Source organism: Crocodylus siamensis, chromosome 4 (assembly GCF_052110815.1).
Source record: "Crocodylus siamensis isolate JL-2025a chromosome 4, ASM5211081v1, whole genome shotgun sequence".
NCBI lineage: Eukaryota > Metazoa > Chordata > Crocodylia > Crocodylidae > Crocodylus > Crocodylus siamensis.
The window spans coordinates 64,914,722-64,928,274 of NC_143398.1; the positions used below are offsets into that span (position 1 = coordinate 64,914,722).

A 13,553-nucleotide genomic window follows, 5' to 3' on the forward strand; every position below is an offset into this window, starting at 1 on the left:
ACAATTAGTAGATAAATGGTATAGAAAAAATTCCTTTTATATGCAAGTTGTTCCATTATATAAATGTTAGCACCCTCCTCTGAAGCTTCCATACCATTGTAGATGTATAGTGGATTAACTAGAACTGTTTTTTGTTATGGTGTGGGAAATACCTATGGTTTCTTGTATTTGTTTTTTGTAGAAGAAACAATTGCTGTGCTATTCTTTGCATCAGGAAAGGAATGTTTTTTGTATGTGAAAGAAAAGATTTTGCTGTTGATAGGAGGAATCTAAAAAGCTTGAGGATAGCTGAGTGAATTAAACATTCTTCTTCCAGCTGCTGCTGTTCACCACACTGACAGTTAAAATACATTACGCATTCTCTTGTCCATTTAATATAAACAATTATTATTTTAAGTGGAGTTCATAATCAAACCAAAATAGTTGGATACAGACAGGGAGTTCAGAGATTAAACTCAGCAGTAGACTAAATTTATATAAATGTAGTTTGCATTCAATTCGGTACATACCCAACAGATTGTATACATGGCACATCAGTTCTTTGGAGGCATTACACAGGTGGTTCAAGGTTTCTCGAACAGAATATTTATATTTTCCTCATTGAAAAGACCTTTTTCATTAAAGAGTTCTTACTTTACAGTTTGATCATTTTATTTTGCATAAAATAATCATTTCAGCTGGCACAGAATACAATTATTTTTGCAGTTTTGCTGAGAGACTTCACATACTGCATTTTCCTGCAAATCCTGTACCCCTAAGTAAAGCACACATTTTGTTTTTGGAGGGTAGAAAGTTTAAAAAAAACGAAAGCAAACTCACCACTTTTTCCAAAGTCATGACCAGGGATCCTGGTTTTCCCTGATTTAAAAAAAAAAAATCAAAATCACAGATTCTCTACAAAAAATTCCAAATTCTGTGTTTAAAAACCTAAAATCCATGATTAAAATGAAAGGCCACTATAGATAAGTGTCAGTTGAACACAATGTTTTCCTGATATATTTACAATTTTAAAGCAATTTGGAAGCCTACCTCAGTCATTATAATAAAATAAATTCCAAATACCTATACATTTTGGTATTTGATTTTGTTTTTTTATTGTGCAAAATCAGAGTTTCCCCTCCCCACTTAGCTCACAGAATGCAGGTCCAGGCCCCTCGCTCCCAAGCCAAAGTCCCCTGGCCCTGCCAGTGCCCCTCATTCTCCCCACCCCCTAAGCGCCCCTGGCCCTGCTGGTGCCCCTCACTCCCCTCCCCCACCACAGCCCCCTGGCCTTGTTGGTGCCCCTCACTGCTACCCCCTGCCCCTTTCCAGCACTGCTGGAGGGGGCCTCCAGCGAATAGGTTGTGCCCCTGGCTGCTGCTGTGCAGGCAGGGGATGCCTCGCCAGGGCAGCATGGAGCTCAGTGGCAAAAAACTTCCCCACGTGGCTCCACTCTGCCTTGCACCACTGGGTCGCACTCACTGGGCTGCAGAGGTCCCAGGAGAGGTCAGCAAGGCAGGGAGCCCAAGCCCACAGTAGGCAGCCTGCCCTCACCCTCGCACACATTGGGGGCATGCGCAGCAGTGGGGTGCCAGTCCTGACTCTCCAGATGAGCCACCCATGGCCCTGTCCCACTGGGCCACAAGCTCCACACATTCCCTGGCTGGGCAGCAGCCCCAGCCCTGCCCAACTCTCTCCCTCCTTCTCTGTGGGGGCCTCGATTCCACCACCCACCCCTCCCAGACTTACCTGCGGGAGCTGCTCTCCAGGCTGCCTGGTGGGCATGTACATGTACATGCACATGGCACCCCCTTCCTGACTACCCTCTTCCCGCTCCCCCACAACCCATTGCAGGCTGGAACTCTGCCAGCCTGCAGAGAGCTCTTTGCAAAAGTGCAAAATCCACAGATTTCTCTGTTAAAATGAAAAATCTGTCTTCCTCAGGTAAAGGGATTTTCTCTTTACCACATTTTCTCTGTTTTTTCATGGGAAACAGAAAACCCAGATCCCTGGTCATGTCTGACTATGTAACATAGAATAAGTCCTCCTGGAAACACAGGCCAAGTACAGACATTCAAAAAGCTTGAGGCAGAATCAATTCAATCTACCCAGGTTTATCTAAGCCGTGTAGATTGGATGAGGAATGAACGGAACTCACATTCACTCTTCAGCTGATGGGGCATGCACATGCCTGCAGTGGTCAAGGTCAGAAGGTGGTGGGTGGTCCTGCACACCTCCCAACATGCCTGAGATTCTCGAGGACAGCCAATTGAAGCCAAGCGTGAACTCTGATTCACTGTCCAGCACATGTCCCAACCTCATGGTGTCACCACAGAGCCTCCCTGGCTCAGCCTTAGGCTTCCAGAGTGGGTCACCATGTAACATCTGGTACCCCAGCTGGTAGCAGTGGGCAGGTTGGGGGGCAGCGTGAGCAAGCACACATTTGCTGGAGCTCCAAAGACTGGGAGATCGCAGCTGCCATGGTCTCCCAGCCTCAGGGCTGCATGAAACCTCTGGGGCAGACTGCGGTATTTGTGAACTCCCAACCAGCAGGGTTTCATGCATGTATTAATAGATGAAATCACGAAGGCCAAGGCACAACAGGAGTTGCAGCTAGCAAGGGATATAAAAGGTAACAAGATGGGTTTCTACAAGTGTGTCAGCAACAATAAGGGACGAAGATCCGGGAAAGCATGGGTTCCTTACTAAATGGGGGAGGCAGCCTAATGACAGATGATGCAGAAAAGGCTGAAATACTCAATGTCTTTTTTACCAGGTCGTCACAGGCAAGGTCAACTCCCAAACTACTGCACAGTTTAGGGAGGAGATGAACAGCTAATAGTGGTGAAAGAACAGGTTAGGGACTATTAAGAAAAGCTGGACATGTACAAGTCCATGGGGCCGGAGGTGATGCACCTGAGGGTGCTGCAGGAGTTGGCCGATGTGATTGCAGAGTGGCTGGCCATTATCTGTGAAAACTTGTGGCAATCCAGAGAGGTCCCAAATGATTGGAAAAGGGCAAATATAGTGTCTATCTTGAGGAGGTCCTTAAGGAATACATTTCTAAGCACTTGGAGGAGAGGAAAGTGATCAGGAGCAGTAAGCATGGATTCATGAAGGGCAAGTCATGCCTGACCAACCTGACTGCCTTCTATGATGAGATGACTATCTTTGTGAATGTGGAAAGGGCAGTGGACATGATATACCTCGACTTTAGCAAGCTTTTGATACAGTCTCCCACACCATTATCATAGGAAAGCTTAAGGAAATATGGGTTTCACGAATGGACTGGCAGGTGGATAGAAAACCAGCTGGATCGGCAGGCTCAAAGGGTGCCTATAACACATATAGTGAGGCTGCTTAGATGTGCTGTAATTACAGTGCTCCATTAGACTCCAGCATCACATGTATCAGTGCCCCTGTGCTGAAAAATGGCAGTGGGGGTGCCTTAACTAAAGTTTATTCACTCCAGGTGCTTCAATTAAAGCAACTCTCAGAGCCACTCTAATTAAAGTGCCCCCCCCCCACACACACACACACACACACACTCCTGGAGCACATGTATAAATGCCCAAAGGGTAGCAATCACTGGCTCAATGTCTAGTTGGCAGCCGGTATCAAATGGAGGGTCCCAGGGGCCAGTCCTGGGGCTGGCTTTGTTCAATACCAGGAACAACCTGGCGGATGGAATGGGCAATGCACCCTCAGCAAGTTTGTGGATGACACCAAACTGGGGGGAGTAATAGATGCACTGGAGGATACAGCTGGGATTCAGAGAGACCTCAGCAAATTGGAGGATTAGACCAAAAGAAATCTCATGAGGTTCAATAAGGACAAGTGCAAAGTTCTGCACTTACGATGGAACAGTCCATGCACCAGTACAGGCTGGGGGCCAACTAGCTAAGCAGCAGCTGTGCAGAAAAGGACCTGGGGGTTACAGTGGACAATACACTGAATATGAGCCAACAGTGTGCCCTTGTTGTGAAGAAGGCCAACAGCATACTGGACTGCATTAAGAAGAGCATTGCCAGTAGATTGAAGGAGGTGATTCTTCCCCTCTATTCAGCACTGGTGAGGCCATATTTGGAGTCCTGTGTCCAGTTTTGGGCCCCGCACTACAGAAAGAATGTGGACAAATTGGAGAGACTCCAGTGGAGGGCAACAAAAATGATTAGGGGGCTGTAGTATGTGACTTATGAGGAAAGGCTGGGGGAACTGGGCTTATTTAGTCTGCAGAAGAGAAGACTGAGAGGGGATTCAGCCTTCAACAACCTGGAAGGTGGTTCTAGGCAGGCTGAAGCTACACTGTTCCAAGTGGTGGCGGATGACAAGACAAGGAGCAGCGGTCTCAAGTTGTAGCAAGGGAAGTTTAGGTTAGATATTAAGAAAAAGTTTCTCATGGGGAGGGTAGTAAAGCACTAGAACAGATCACCCAGAGAGGTGGTGGAATCTCTGTCCTTGGAGGCTTTTAAGACCTGAGTAGACAAAGCATTAGTTGGGATGATCTAGTTGGGGACTGACCTGAGGAGGGGATAGGACTAGATGGCCCCCCTGAGGTCCTTCCAACCCTAATTTTCTATGATTCTAAGGGCTCAGTACTGCAAGTATTGACTATTATACCTTGAATTCAGCAAGGCCTTCTAAGCATCTGAGCATGAGACCATGGGACTGTTCTCATGTGTGAAGAGAAGTACTTCGCAGGATCAGGCTTGAGTGTTGTGTCAGTCAAAATTTGAGCCCTTCTAGATGATATTGATTGTCACAACAACCATATAAGAAAGCAAATATCAACCCACAGTTGCATGTGGAGCATCTAAGAAGTTAAGATTATAATTTTTAAGTTCTTTGTGCCAAGGATACTGTTTCTACACAGTACCTAGCAGGAATGGTTTTGACCAGGATAGAGCTTCTATGCCTACAGTAATACAAACAGCAACAAATAATAAGCAAACAACTTCCCCAAGGCTATAAAAGGGAGCCCCCACCAAGGTTTTTAATACTTTTAAATTGTTTTTTTATCTACAATAAAATGGTCCCTCTGTACAGAAGGATCTGCAGCAGTCAAAGTTGGTTTGCACCATTAAAAAAAAACAGGAGAGAGGAAAAAGTTAAAAATAAAAAGAGAGGTTAGTTTAATTTTCTGATTTGTTTAAATTTGTGCTCTCCTACACATAAATTCATCAAACTTCTTTCCTGGTGACAATACTTCATTAGATTAGTTTGGTTAGGTATTCATGGCAATTTTCATCTTCTGACTCACAAAATTCTTATATTCCCTAAAGAATTTCCTGTGTCTGACTGGAATTTCATGTCTTCGTAGTTTTAACTGCACTCCTTGAAACAGTTACTTTCTAAATGACTGTTTTTTAGGTCTCCACATAATACCTGGGGAGCCAGATCACATTGACTCCTGTTTTTTAAGAAAATCGCTCCCTTTCAATGTCTTACCCATAGTAATTCAAGATTTTTCTTAACCTTTTAAACCCTTTCTTTCATGACAGTGATGTTTTCACTTGCTGCCTGTGCAGTTTCCCAATGTCTACTTACAGTTTTTTTTGTCTAATTCTGAGAATGCACCCCTGTGACCTATTGTAAATCTATAGCTTCCTGGCTCATTTGATCAGGTTTTCATCATTCACTTGCTGTAAAGGAAAGAGAGAGTTACGAGTATATTAGACCATTGAGCAATTGAGAAATTCCTTTTGTATGTCTTCCCCCGCCCTTTTTTTCCCCAGCTCTTTTTGAAGGGGGTGAAAGTCAGGTTAGGCTGGATACCAAAACTTTTGTGTGTTCTTGTTTGAAAGGTTCATTGAAGATGATACTTTCTGACATGCAAGTTCCAGAAATGTATACAGCGATTGTAGTGTGAGCAAGTCCAGCTTTTACAAGGAGCTTCATTTCTGTGTTTCCCTGTGTAAAATGACAATGCTTGGCTGCCATTTATTATTATATTTACATGATATAGGTGAATGTCTTTGAATTGAGAAAGCTGAAATATAAACTTGGATGCCATTAAACCATGAATGTAATTTCATTTGGTAAGATGAAGGTTTCATACTTTGGAAGGTAGATATAATATAGAATAGGTATAGCATGATTCAAAACAGTGAAGACAGTGTTTTTTTAATACAATTAATTTGATCTTCTGAGCAGCGTATTATGTACAGCGTTTTTTAGAATCTGATGGGAGTTTGCCATAGTAATTCTTATTTTAGTGAAGATTGGGCCAGTAAACACAGAACTATGCATGGCTTGTGTAAAGATTTACAGAAGAGTCATAAATTTACTAACACCATGGTAGAGGCAAGAGATTTTGTGGATAATGTCTTTTATTGGACCCACTGCATGGCTGGGATAGATGTAGACAAGCTTTGGAGTATCACAATATTTCCTTGGGTATTGGGATACTCCAAAACTTGTCTACATCTATCCCAGCCATGCAGTGGGTCCAATAAAAGATATCACCCACAAACTCTTCTCTCTCATGTTTCCTGGACCATCACAACTACCTAACAGCATGATGTTATTTAGACTAGCATATGGGATGGATTCTCCATTCTGTCACACAGATTTTATTGAGGCATTATTCCACTGATATCAATGGTGTGACTGCGCCATCAGTTCTTAATGGTGTAAAGGTAAAAAATCTGGCCTCAGGTGTATATTGATTTTTTTTTAACCATTATAAATCAGATTTTAAATAATGCCTATTAAATATGTACTCGGTGTTTCTGAAAACATAAATGGATATAGCTAATGCATTTTTGCATTATTTATTTTCAAAGCCAAAAAACAAACAAATTGCCTTATACTTGTGTACAGACATTTTTTAATGTTTCAGAAGTAGCACGTATTTGCACTACAAATCCTATAACCATAAGTTTACAACAAGCTGAAATGTTTAAACCTGGGAAAGGAACCAGACACTAAAGCAGTATTGTTACTATTTTTGGAAGAGAACTAAAAAAAAGTTTCATTGAGAACTAATGCAATTGTAACAGTCTCCTACCCATTGCTTCCTCCCAAAATTCTGGTCTTTGGCACAATTTGGCTAACAATTTTTAGTTCTTGAAATGCAGATTTAGAAATAGTGACTTACAGTTATACCTAAAGTTTTCTGTGAGTCCTCTGTTAGCCTGGGGAAGCGTATTTAATTTCCCAATCAGCAGATGGCAAAAGAAACAAAGGCATTCAATGTTTTGGGGTTTTGTTTTGTTTTGTTTTGTTTCATTGTGGCGGGGGGAGTGTTGCTTTTTAGCTCTCATACCAATTATTTAATATTACCACCAGGTCAAACCAGCTCTGCTGTGTATTTAGTAATTTTGTGTTAAGTTTCTGACTTAAATCTAGACAATAGTGTTCTTGCTCCTGATAAGATGTGGTTCAGGTGCACTCTGTCTTCATCTCAATGGTTTCTGGTTCCACACTGAGAAGGCTCAGTGGGTCTAGTCCTAAGATTCCAAGTTTTTGCATCTTTCCCCATAGTTTCACTGTTACCTGCCTCTTGCTGGTGCCACATGACAGGCTGGCAACCGAAGAGCTGTTGATCACTGTTGTTTCTTCTCCTTAACTGTTTAGTTAAGGAGTTGTGACACTGCTACTTGTCTCCAAAGAATGCCCCTGCACGTGCGCTCTGGTGCATGGCAGATTGCCCTGTGTGGGGTAGGGGAGACTAGGGCCAGGGGTTCCCAGGGTTGCAGAGGTGGCAATCTGGGTGTGCCAAGCCTGGCCAGCAGCTGGAGCATGGCTCTGACTAACCAGGCTCCGGTTTCATGTTGCACACACTGCAGCCACTTTGTTCTGGTGTGGGTTTTTTAGGTACTAGGATGTCCCAGTATCTAATTTGTGCTCTTTGCTGCACATACGTAGCACAGAGAACCTTTTCATATGTGCCACGTGCATTTGCAGTGCCTCAAAAGCCTTTGAGGTGCCGCAGAGCGCACATTCCCACTCATCTGGATGCTTCCCCAATGTTCAGTAGTTCACAAAGTAGGAAAAAAGAGCTCTGTTCCTGCCACTATAGTAGTTGTGATTTGTCTGGTTCCACACTGGCTGCTTGTTGAGGGGGCTGCTTGTTGAGGGGTGCTTGTCCAGACTGTGTGGATATAAACACTCCTCACAGTAATGGACCTTAAAGTCAGTGCATCAGTTAGCTTTTAGGTTGTACGTTGCAGCTGGTCCTTGCTCTGCTACCTGCACTGGAAAGCTGGCTCTGCTAGGGATATGCATTTGTTTCTCATTCTTTCCTCCTTCCCCCTATTAATCCGGTGATAGTTGAAAGGCTTTGTTAAAGTGGAAGGTCTCACAGTATCATTTGCAGGTGGTACTGGACTTCTGCCTGCTTTGGTCTCCTTTTGAAGTTCAGTCTGTTGGCAAATCAAACAAAAACAATTTGTTTATTGTTTTGTCACTTTCCATCCAAGTTGTTGTGAGTTGCCTTGTTTCAGAGAAGTGCAGTTTTCTTGGAGCAACGTGGATGGAGATTGTTGTCAATACATTTTCCTAAGTTTTGTCCCAAATCTTGAAAAAAAGTTTTTGGTGGTGAAGAATATTTTGCCCCCTTTAAATTAATTGTGAATAAAGTGTAACATAAATTCTCATTGTATTTAATATCTAAAGTAAACAGGATGAAGGCTGCCTTCTATCTTTTAATCACTATTTACCTTGTTTCCTAACTTTGTCTCTGTAATGGTAGCTGTGCTGGTTAAACTGTAGTAGGGCAACGTGTTGTATGGAGTCACACTTGAGAATACATAGTGCTTTATAAAGGAAGTCTCACCATGAAATGGTCTCAGTTCAAACTGTGTTTTGATTGAGTGATTCTGTGCTGGTCAATATCCAACAAATTATTGAGCCTCAAAACCATTTTTCTGAGTTTTGCTTATTTTAATAAATTAATTCCACAGATCTACGTAACACCATAGCAACAATATTTTAACATGCTTTTATAAATTGTGGATGTTTGTATTTGAAATACTCCAAAGGAAAATTGCCACAGATCTAACTCTCCCAAAAGGGAGGAATAGCCCTAAGTTTCTGTGTAGTAGACCTTATTCAGAGTTATAGATGATTATACATACAAATCTGTGTGTTATTTACTGGTTATTGCACTCTCTTTCTTATATAAGTGATCCATAATATTGTTTCACATGTGGTCCAGCAGTCATGGAGATATGCACTTGGAACTTTGAAGACCTAGGTTCAGTTTCCAGATCTGCAATGGACTTCCTGTGTGACCCTGGGCATGTCACTTGGGGATAAGTCCTAAAAAGTATTTAGGTGCCTAACCTCTATTTTGGTGGGGGTTTAGGCACCTACATCCTTTTTTTGGATCTGGCTAGTTCCTTAGTTTCTCATCTGTGAAACAGCAATAACAGTACATGTCTACCTCACAGGGATGTTAAGAACAAAGACACTTAAAGATTTTTGTAGCTGCTAAGCTGCTACAGAACACAGGGGCCAGAAAGTACCTAAGATAGATCTGTTGCCTCACTCAGACGTAGTTGAGGGAAGAGTGTGGCCCATGAAGTTTGGAAGACCCAAAATTATTTCCTACATTCTGTCTGAATGGAAAACTTAGTAAAGTAGGAACTCCTTATGAAACATTGTTACACCAAAGATTTCTATATGTTTTCTCTACAATTGATGTAGCATTTAGTAATGTCTTTCATAAGCAAAAGAAATGTTTTAAATCTATGGTAATGCAAATAGTTCAAAAGATAATGGAGTAAATGGTGCTTACCTAACTTTATAAAAGTGCTAGCTTCGGTGCTAGTTGTTGCTATTCAAGTTATATTGACTTCACAGAAAGTCACTTAGTGAGTTAATGGCTGGGGTGGGGGGATCTTTCAGAAAATTCTGTATAGGTTAAATTTTCTAAGTTTCTGACGCAGGGACTGTTTAACTATTTAAAGATTTTACAGGACTCAGCAAGTTGGGTGCAGCTCCATGGTTCGATCCTATATATGCTCCAAATACAAATAATTGTTGTTAACAATAACAATAGTCATAATAGTTTAAATCTTGGATTGCAGGGATGATGTACTGATGATGATGACAGGGCTGTCTTTGTTGTTCATTTAATTTTCCCTTTTAATGCATTATATCAGGATATGTTTGGTTAAATCATTTGAATGGCAGGTTCATTGACTTAGTCACATATATTACTAATCTATACTACATGAAAATTGGAGTAGTGCCTAATGATACAAGTTGTAGGGTATTTGTGCAACATACATTTATTTTGTCAGTCGTGATCTTGGAAGAAAAACAAACAAAAAAAGTATCCAAAGCTGAAGGCTTGAGATTGAGGTTACTAGGTCAATGATAGTTTTTAAAATTTATTTGAGACATTTCTTGGTGGCATTTTAAAATTACAGTTTAAGGTTACACTATTTCATCTGATGCTGTTTAGATTCTTTGATACTAAAGACATACAACTGGCTTATGTGTAAATTATATTTTTAAAAACATTATCCATGTTTTAACATAACAAGAGACACTATTCAAAGGAAAAGAGAAAAATGTCCTTTGGGGGAAGTAAATTCAGTTCAGGGGTTTTACTGAACCTGAAACAAAAAAGAAATTATTAATGGTTGAATCTTTATAAAAACACTGCTAAGAAGATCCCAGCTGCTGCTTACCTGTTGCATATTAACAGTAGATTGGAGATGTCTAGTATATTTGAGAGGAAATCCAAGCAACTCTAGCCATTTTATATTTAGAAGTATTTACAAGCCCTAAGGAAGAAGTAATGGTAATTACTATATTATATTGTTGGTTTATGAAGAGAATAGGCCCTATAAATTTTCATTGTCCAAGGGACATCTGGAGTGCTCTTGTCAATCCATTGTTTAAATAAATATAACACGCTTAAATTAAAAGAAACAGAAGTAATCCAGATTGCACCGATTATTTTGTAAAAAGCTGTTTCAATGCTCAGGGAGCAGTGGTGGAATGAAAAAGATGCTACCTTTCTTTAAGATTTTTATGGTTTTTCTTTTCCAACTGATAGAAAAACAGATTAGGATTATTCCAGAAAAATTGAGATCAGAGATGTTGTCCGATTCCCTTTATGCGCATGTCGTGAAGAATTATATGTACCTGAATACTTCAGATATTTCTGCTGATACAGTTTCTCAATGGAATAAGAAATTATGAGATTTCACATTCAACTGCTGAGGTTTTCAATAACAGAAGTTGGATTAAAAAAAAATTGAAAAGAACACTGCATCCAAGAAATAAGGCATTTTACAGGTCCAGGGCCTCTTTCTTTCCTAGCTCATGCCATTCTGTAGTCCTAACATACTCCCTCCCCCTCCTACTTTCTCACCTGTAAATAGCTCCTTGACAGAAATGCTTGCAATAATTACAGCAAAAAGAAAGAAAGAAGATAAAATACAGACTGCATGCAGTGTTTCTGGTTTCTAAATGGAGAACATAACTGCAGAAATCTCTGCTGTAGGTGAGAAAGTGGAGGCCTCCAGCCAGCAAGTATATAAACTAGGCATAATGAAAGAGCATTAGATGCCTTGGATTGTAGTTGTACTGCTCAGAAAAAATTGTCAAAAAGAACATTGCCTCTGAAAACATCCCAAGAAGGCCTCACCCAAAAGCTTGCAAAGAACAAGTTTCCCAACTATTTTAGTTAGTCTAATAAAATATATCAGATTTACCCAAACAACCTTGTCTAGCTAAAAGATAAAGGATCATTTCTCAGATGACTTCAGCCATTTGTTGCAAATCGGGTATATGGCTTTGTAGCCGTTTGGTACCTGAGACTGCTACTGAATGCTCAGGAAGCATCTGTGTGGAAGAACATGTTTCTGGTAACTTGAGTGAGGTCTTTTGTTCTGGATGTGAACCTTATGTCTGTCCCTGCCTTTGTCATCCAGAGATTAGACTACTATAATCTCTGAATAAGACTACACCTGAGAGCACTCTGAAGTTAAAGTTAGTTTAAAATTTAGCAGTTCCCTTATTAAGTGGGGCTTTGCACCAGGAGTGCACGATACTAGTGTTCTGCAAACTCTTCTGATTTGGAGCCTCAGTAGAATTTAGGGTATTTTTATTGACCATTACAACTTTAAAGTAATTGAATCCGAGTCTAAGTTAACCTGAGCAGCTCTCTCTGAGCTAGATGCTGCAGTTACTGTCAAGGAGGAGGTGCTTGCCTAGAAAAAGCTTTTGATACAGAAGAGGGGCAACTTATTCCGTGTGTGAATAACTTTTTATTGAAAGTAAAATATTCTAAGCTCCTTAGGTGATTCAGGAACTGAAGTCACTAAAATGGGATTAAAGCTCCTAAATCACTTCAGATGTTTTTGAAAGTGTTATGCTCGGTGTGTAATTTTATTTTTTTTTAGAGTGATCTGACACACAGATACCATAGTGCTCTCTTTCTCTTGCTTATCTTGTTCCTCTTTTCCAGGTTGGCCTTCATTCTTCGATGTGATCAGTCCTGATGCAATTACTTTCACTGATGACTTCTCCTATGGGATGCACAGGGTTGAAACATCCTGTAGTCAGGTTAGTTGATAGCACACAGAGACCATTTTGATCTTTAAAGGCTGCAAAAATCATTATCTCACATTCTAGTTTCACAGCAAATTACAAACCTTTTTGTTGCAGTTTAAATACTAAGCATTTTAAGATTTTATGATGGATCATAGGTATAAGAGATGAGTGCCAGTTGGAATGTTTGTTACCTAACTTAAACAATATTCACCACCATGCATATTCACCATGCATAAATGGTTGGAAGCAGTGGTGCCTAGTCTACAAAAAATTGCCTTTCTGGAAATCCTGATCTCCTACCTTTTTAATGGAATAATTTAGACAAAATTTGGAAGCACTATAACAGAATCTATCACTATGCATTACTGAGGCACAGTTTTAACTGAACCTGTTCCCAGGGCATACTTAGTGGCATCAGGCAATTCCATTTGTCATAATAACAAAGTCAATAATGCCAGCATCTCCCAGACTTTCCATTATTTGTCTTCTTTAACTTGCTTGCTTCCTTTGTGCTGCTTTGGTTTTTGTGAAGTGAATGGCATAATCATTACCTAAGAGGGAGACTGCTGACTTGGCACTTAACAAAAACTCCCAGCAGGTCATAGCTATCCAATTCCAATTGCTTCTGGTAAGAAAGCAACAACTTCCTTTGTGCTGTAAAAATCTGCCTTTCTATTCCTGGATAGGACTGAGGATGGGTTAATTGATTCACTACTGATGGAATACATTCTTGCTGATCAGGCTACACTTATACATAAATAATCAGAGTAAGTAAAGAGACTTTCAGAAATGCTACAGCATTCTAACAGGCCCAATTCTGCTCCTATTTAAATTAAGGGCAACATTTTCATTAACTTGAGTGTGGTTTCAGGATTGAACCTAACAAAGCCAAGTCTGAGTCTGTCTAGATGAAAATATCTATGACTACAATTAGAAAAATTGTATTAGTTTTTCCTTGGTAGCATGCAACAGGAAATCCATTTAATGTGCTTTTTTAGCAGCTGTGCTCAAAATATTTTAGGAACCCCAGAAGCTCTTCTACCACCCCTTACTGCAAA

General features: G+C 40.6%; 1 protein-coding gene across 3 annotated transcripts in view; it reads left to right on the top strand.

Annotated features, from left to right (window-relative positions):
* Positions 1 to 13,553, top strand: part of MSRB3 (methionine sulfoxide reductase B3) — a 128,718-nt gene that overhangs the window by 100,376 nt on the left and 14,789 nt on the right. For all 3 annotated transcript variants that reach the window (XM_090042454.1, XM_090042453.1, XM_090042455.1), the window contains exon 6: positions 12,410 to 12,507. In XM_090042454.1, coding sequence (XP_089898580.1) covers positions 12,410 to 12,507 — 98 coding nt within the window. The remainder of the gene's footprint in view (positions 1 to 12,409; positions 12,508 to 13,553) is intronic.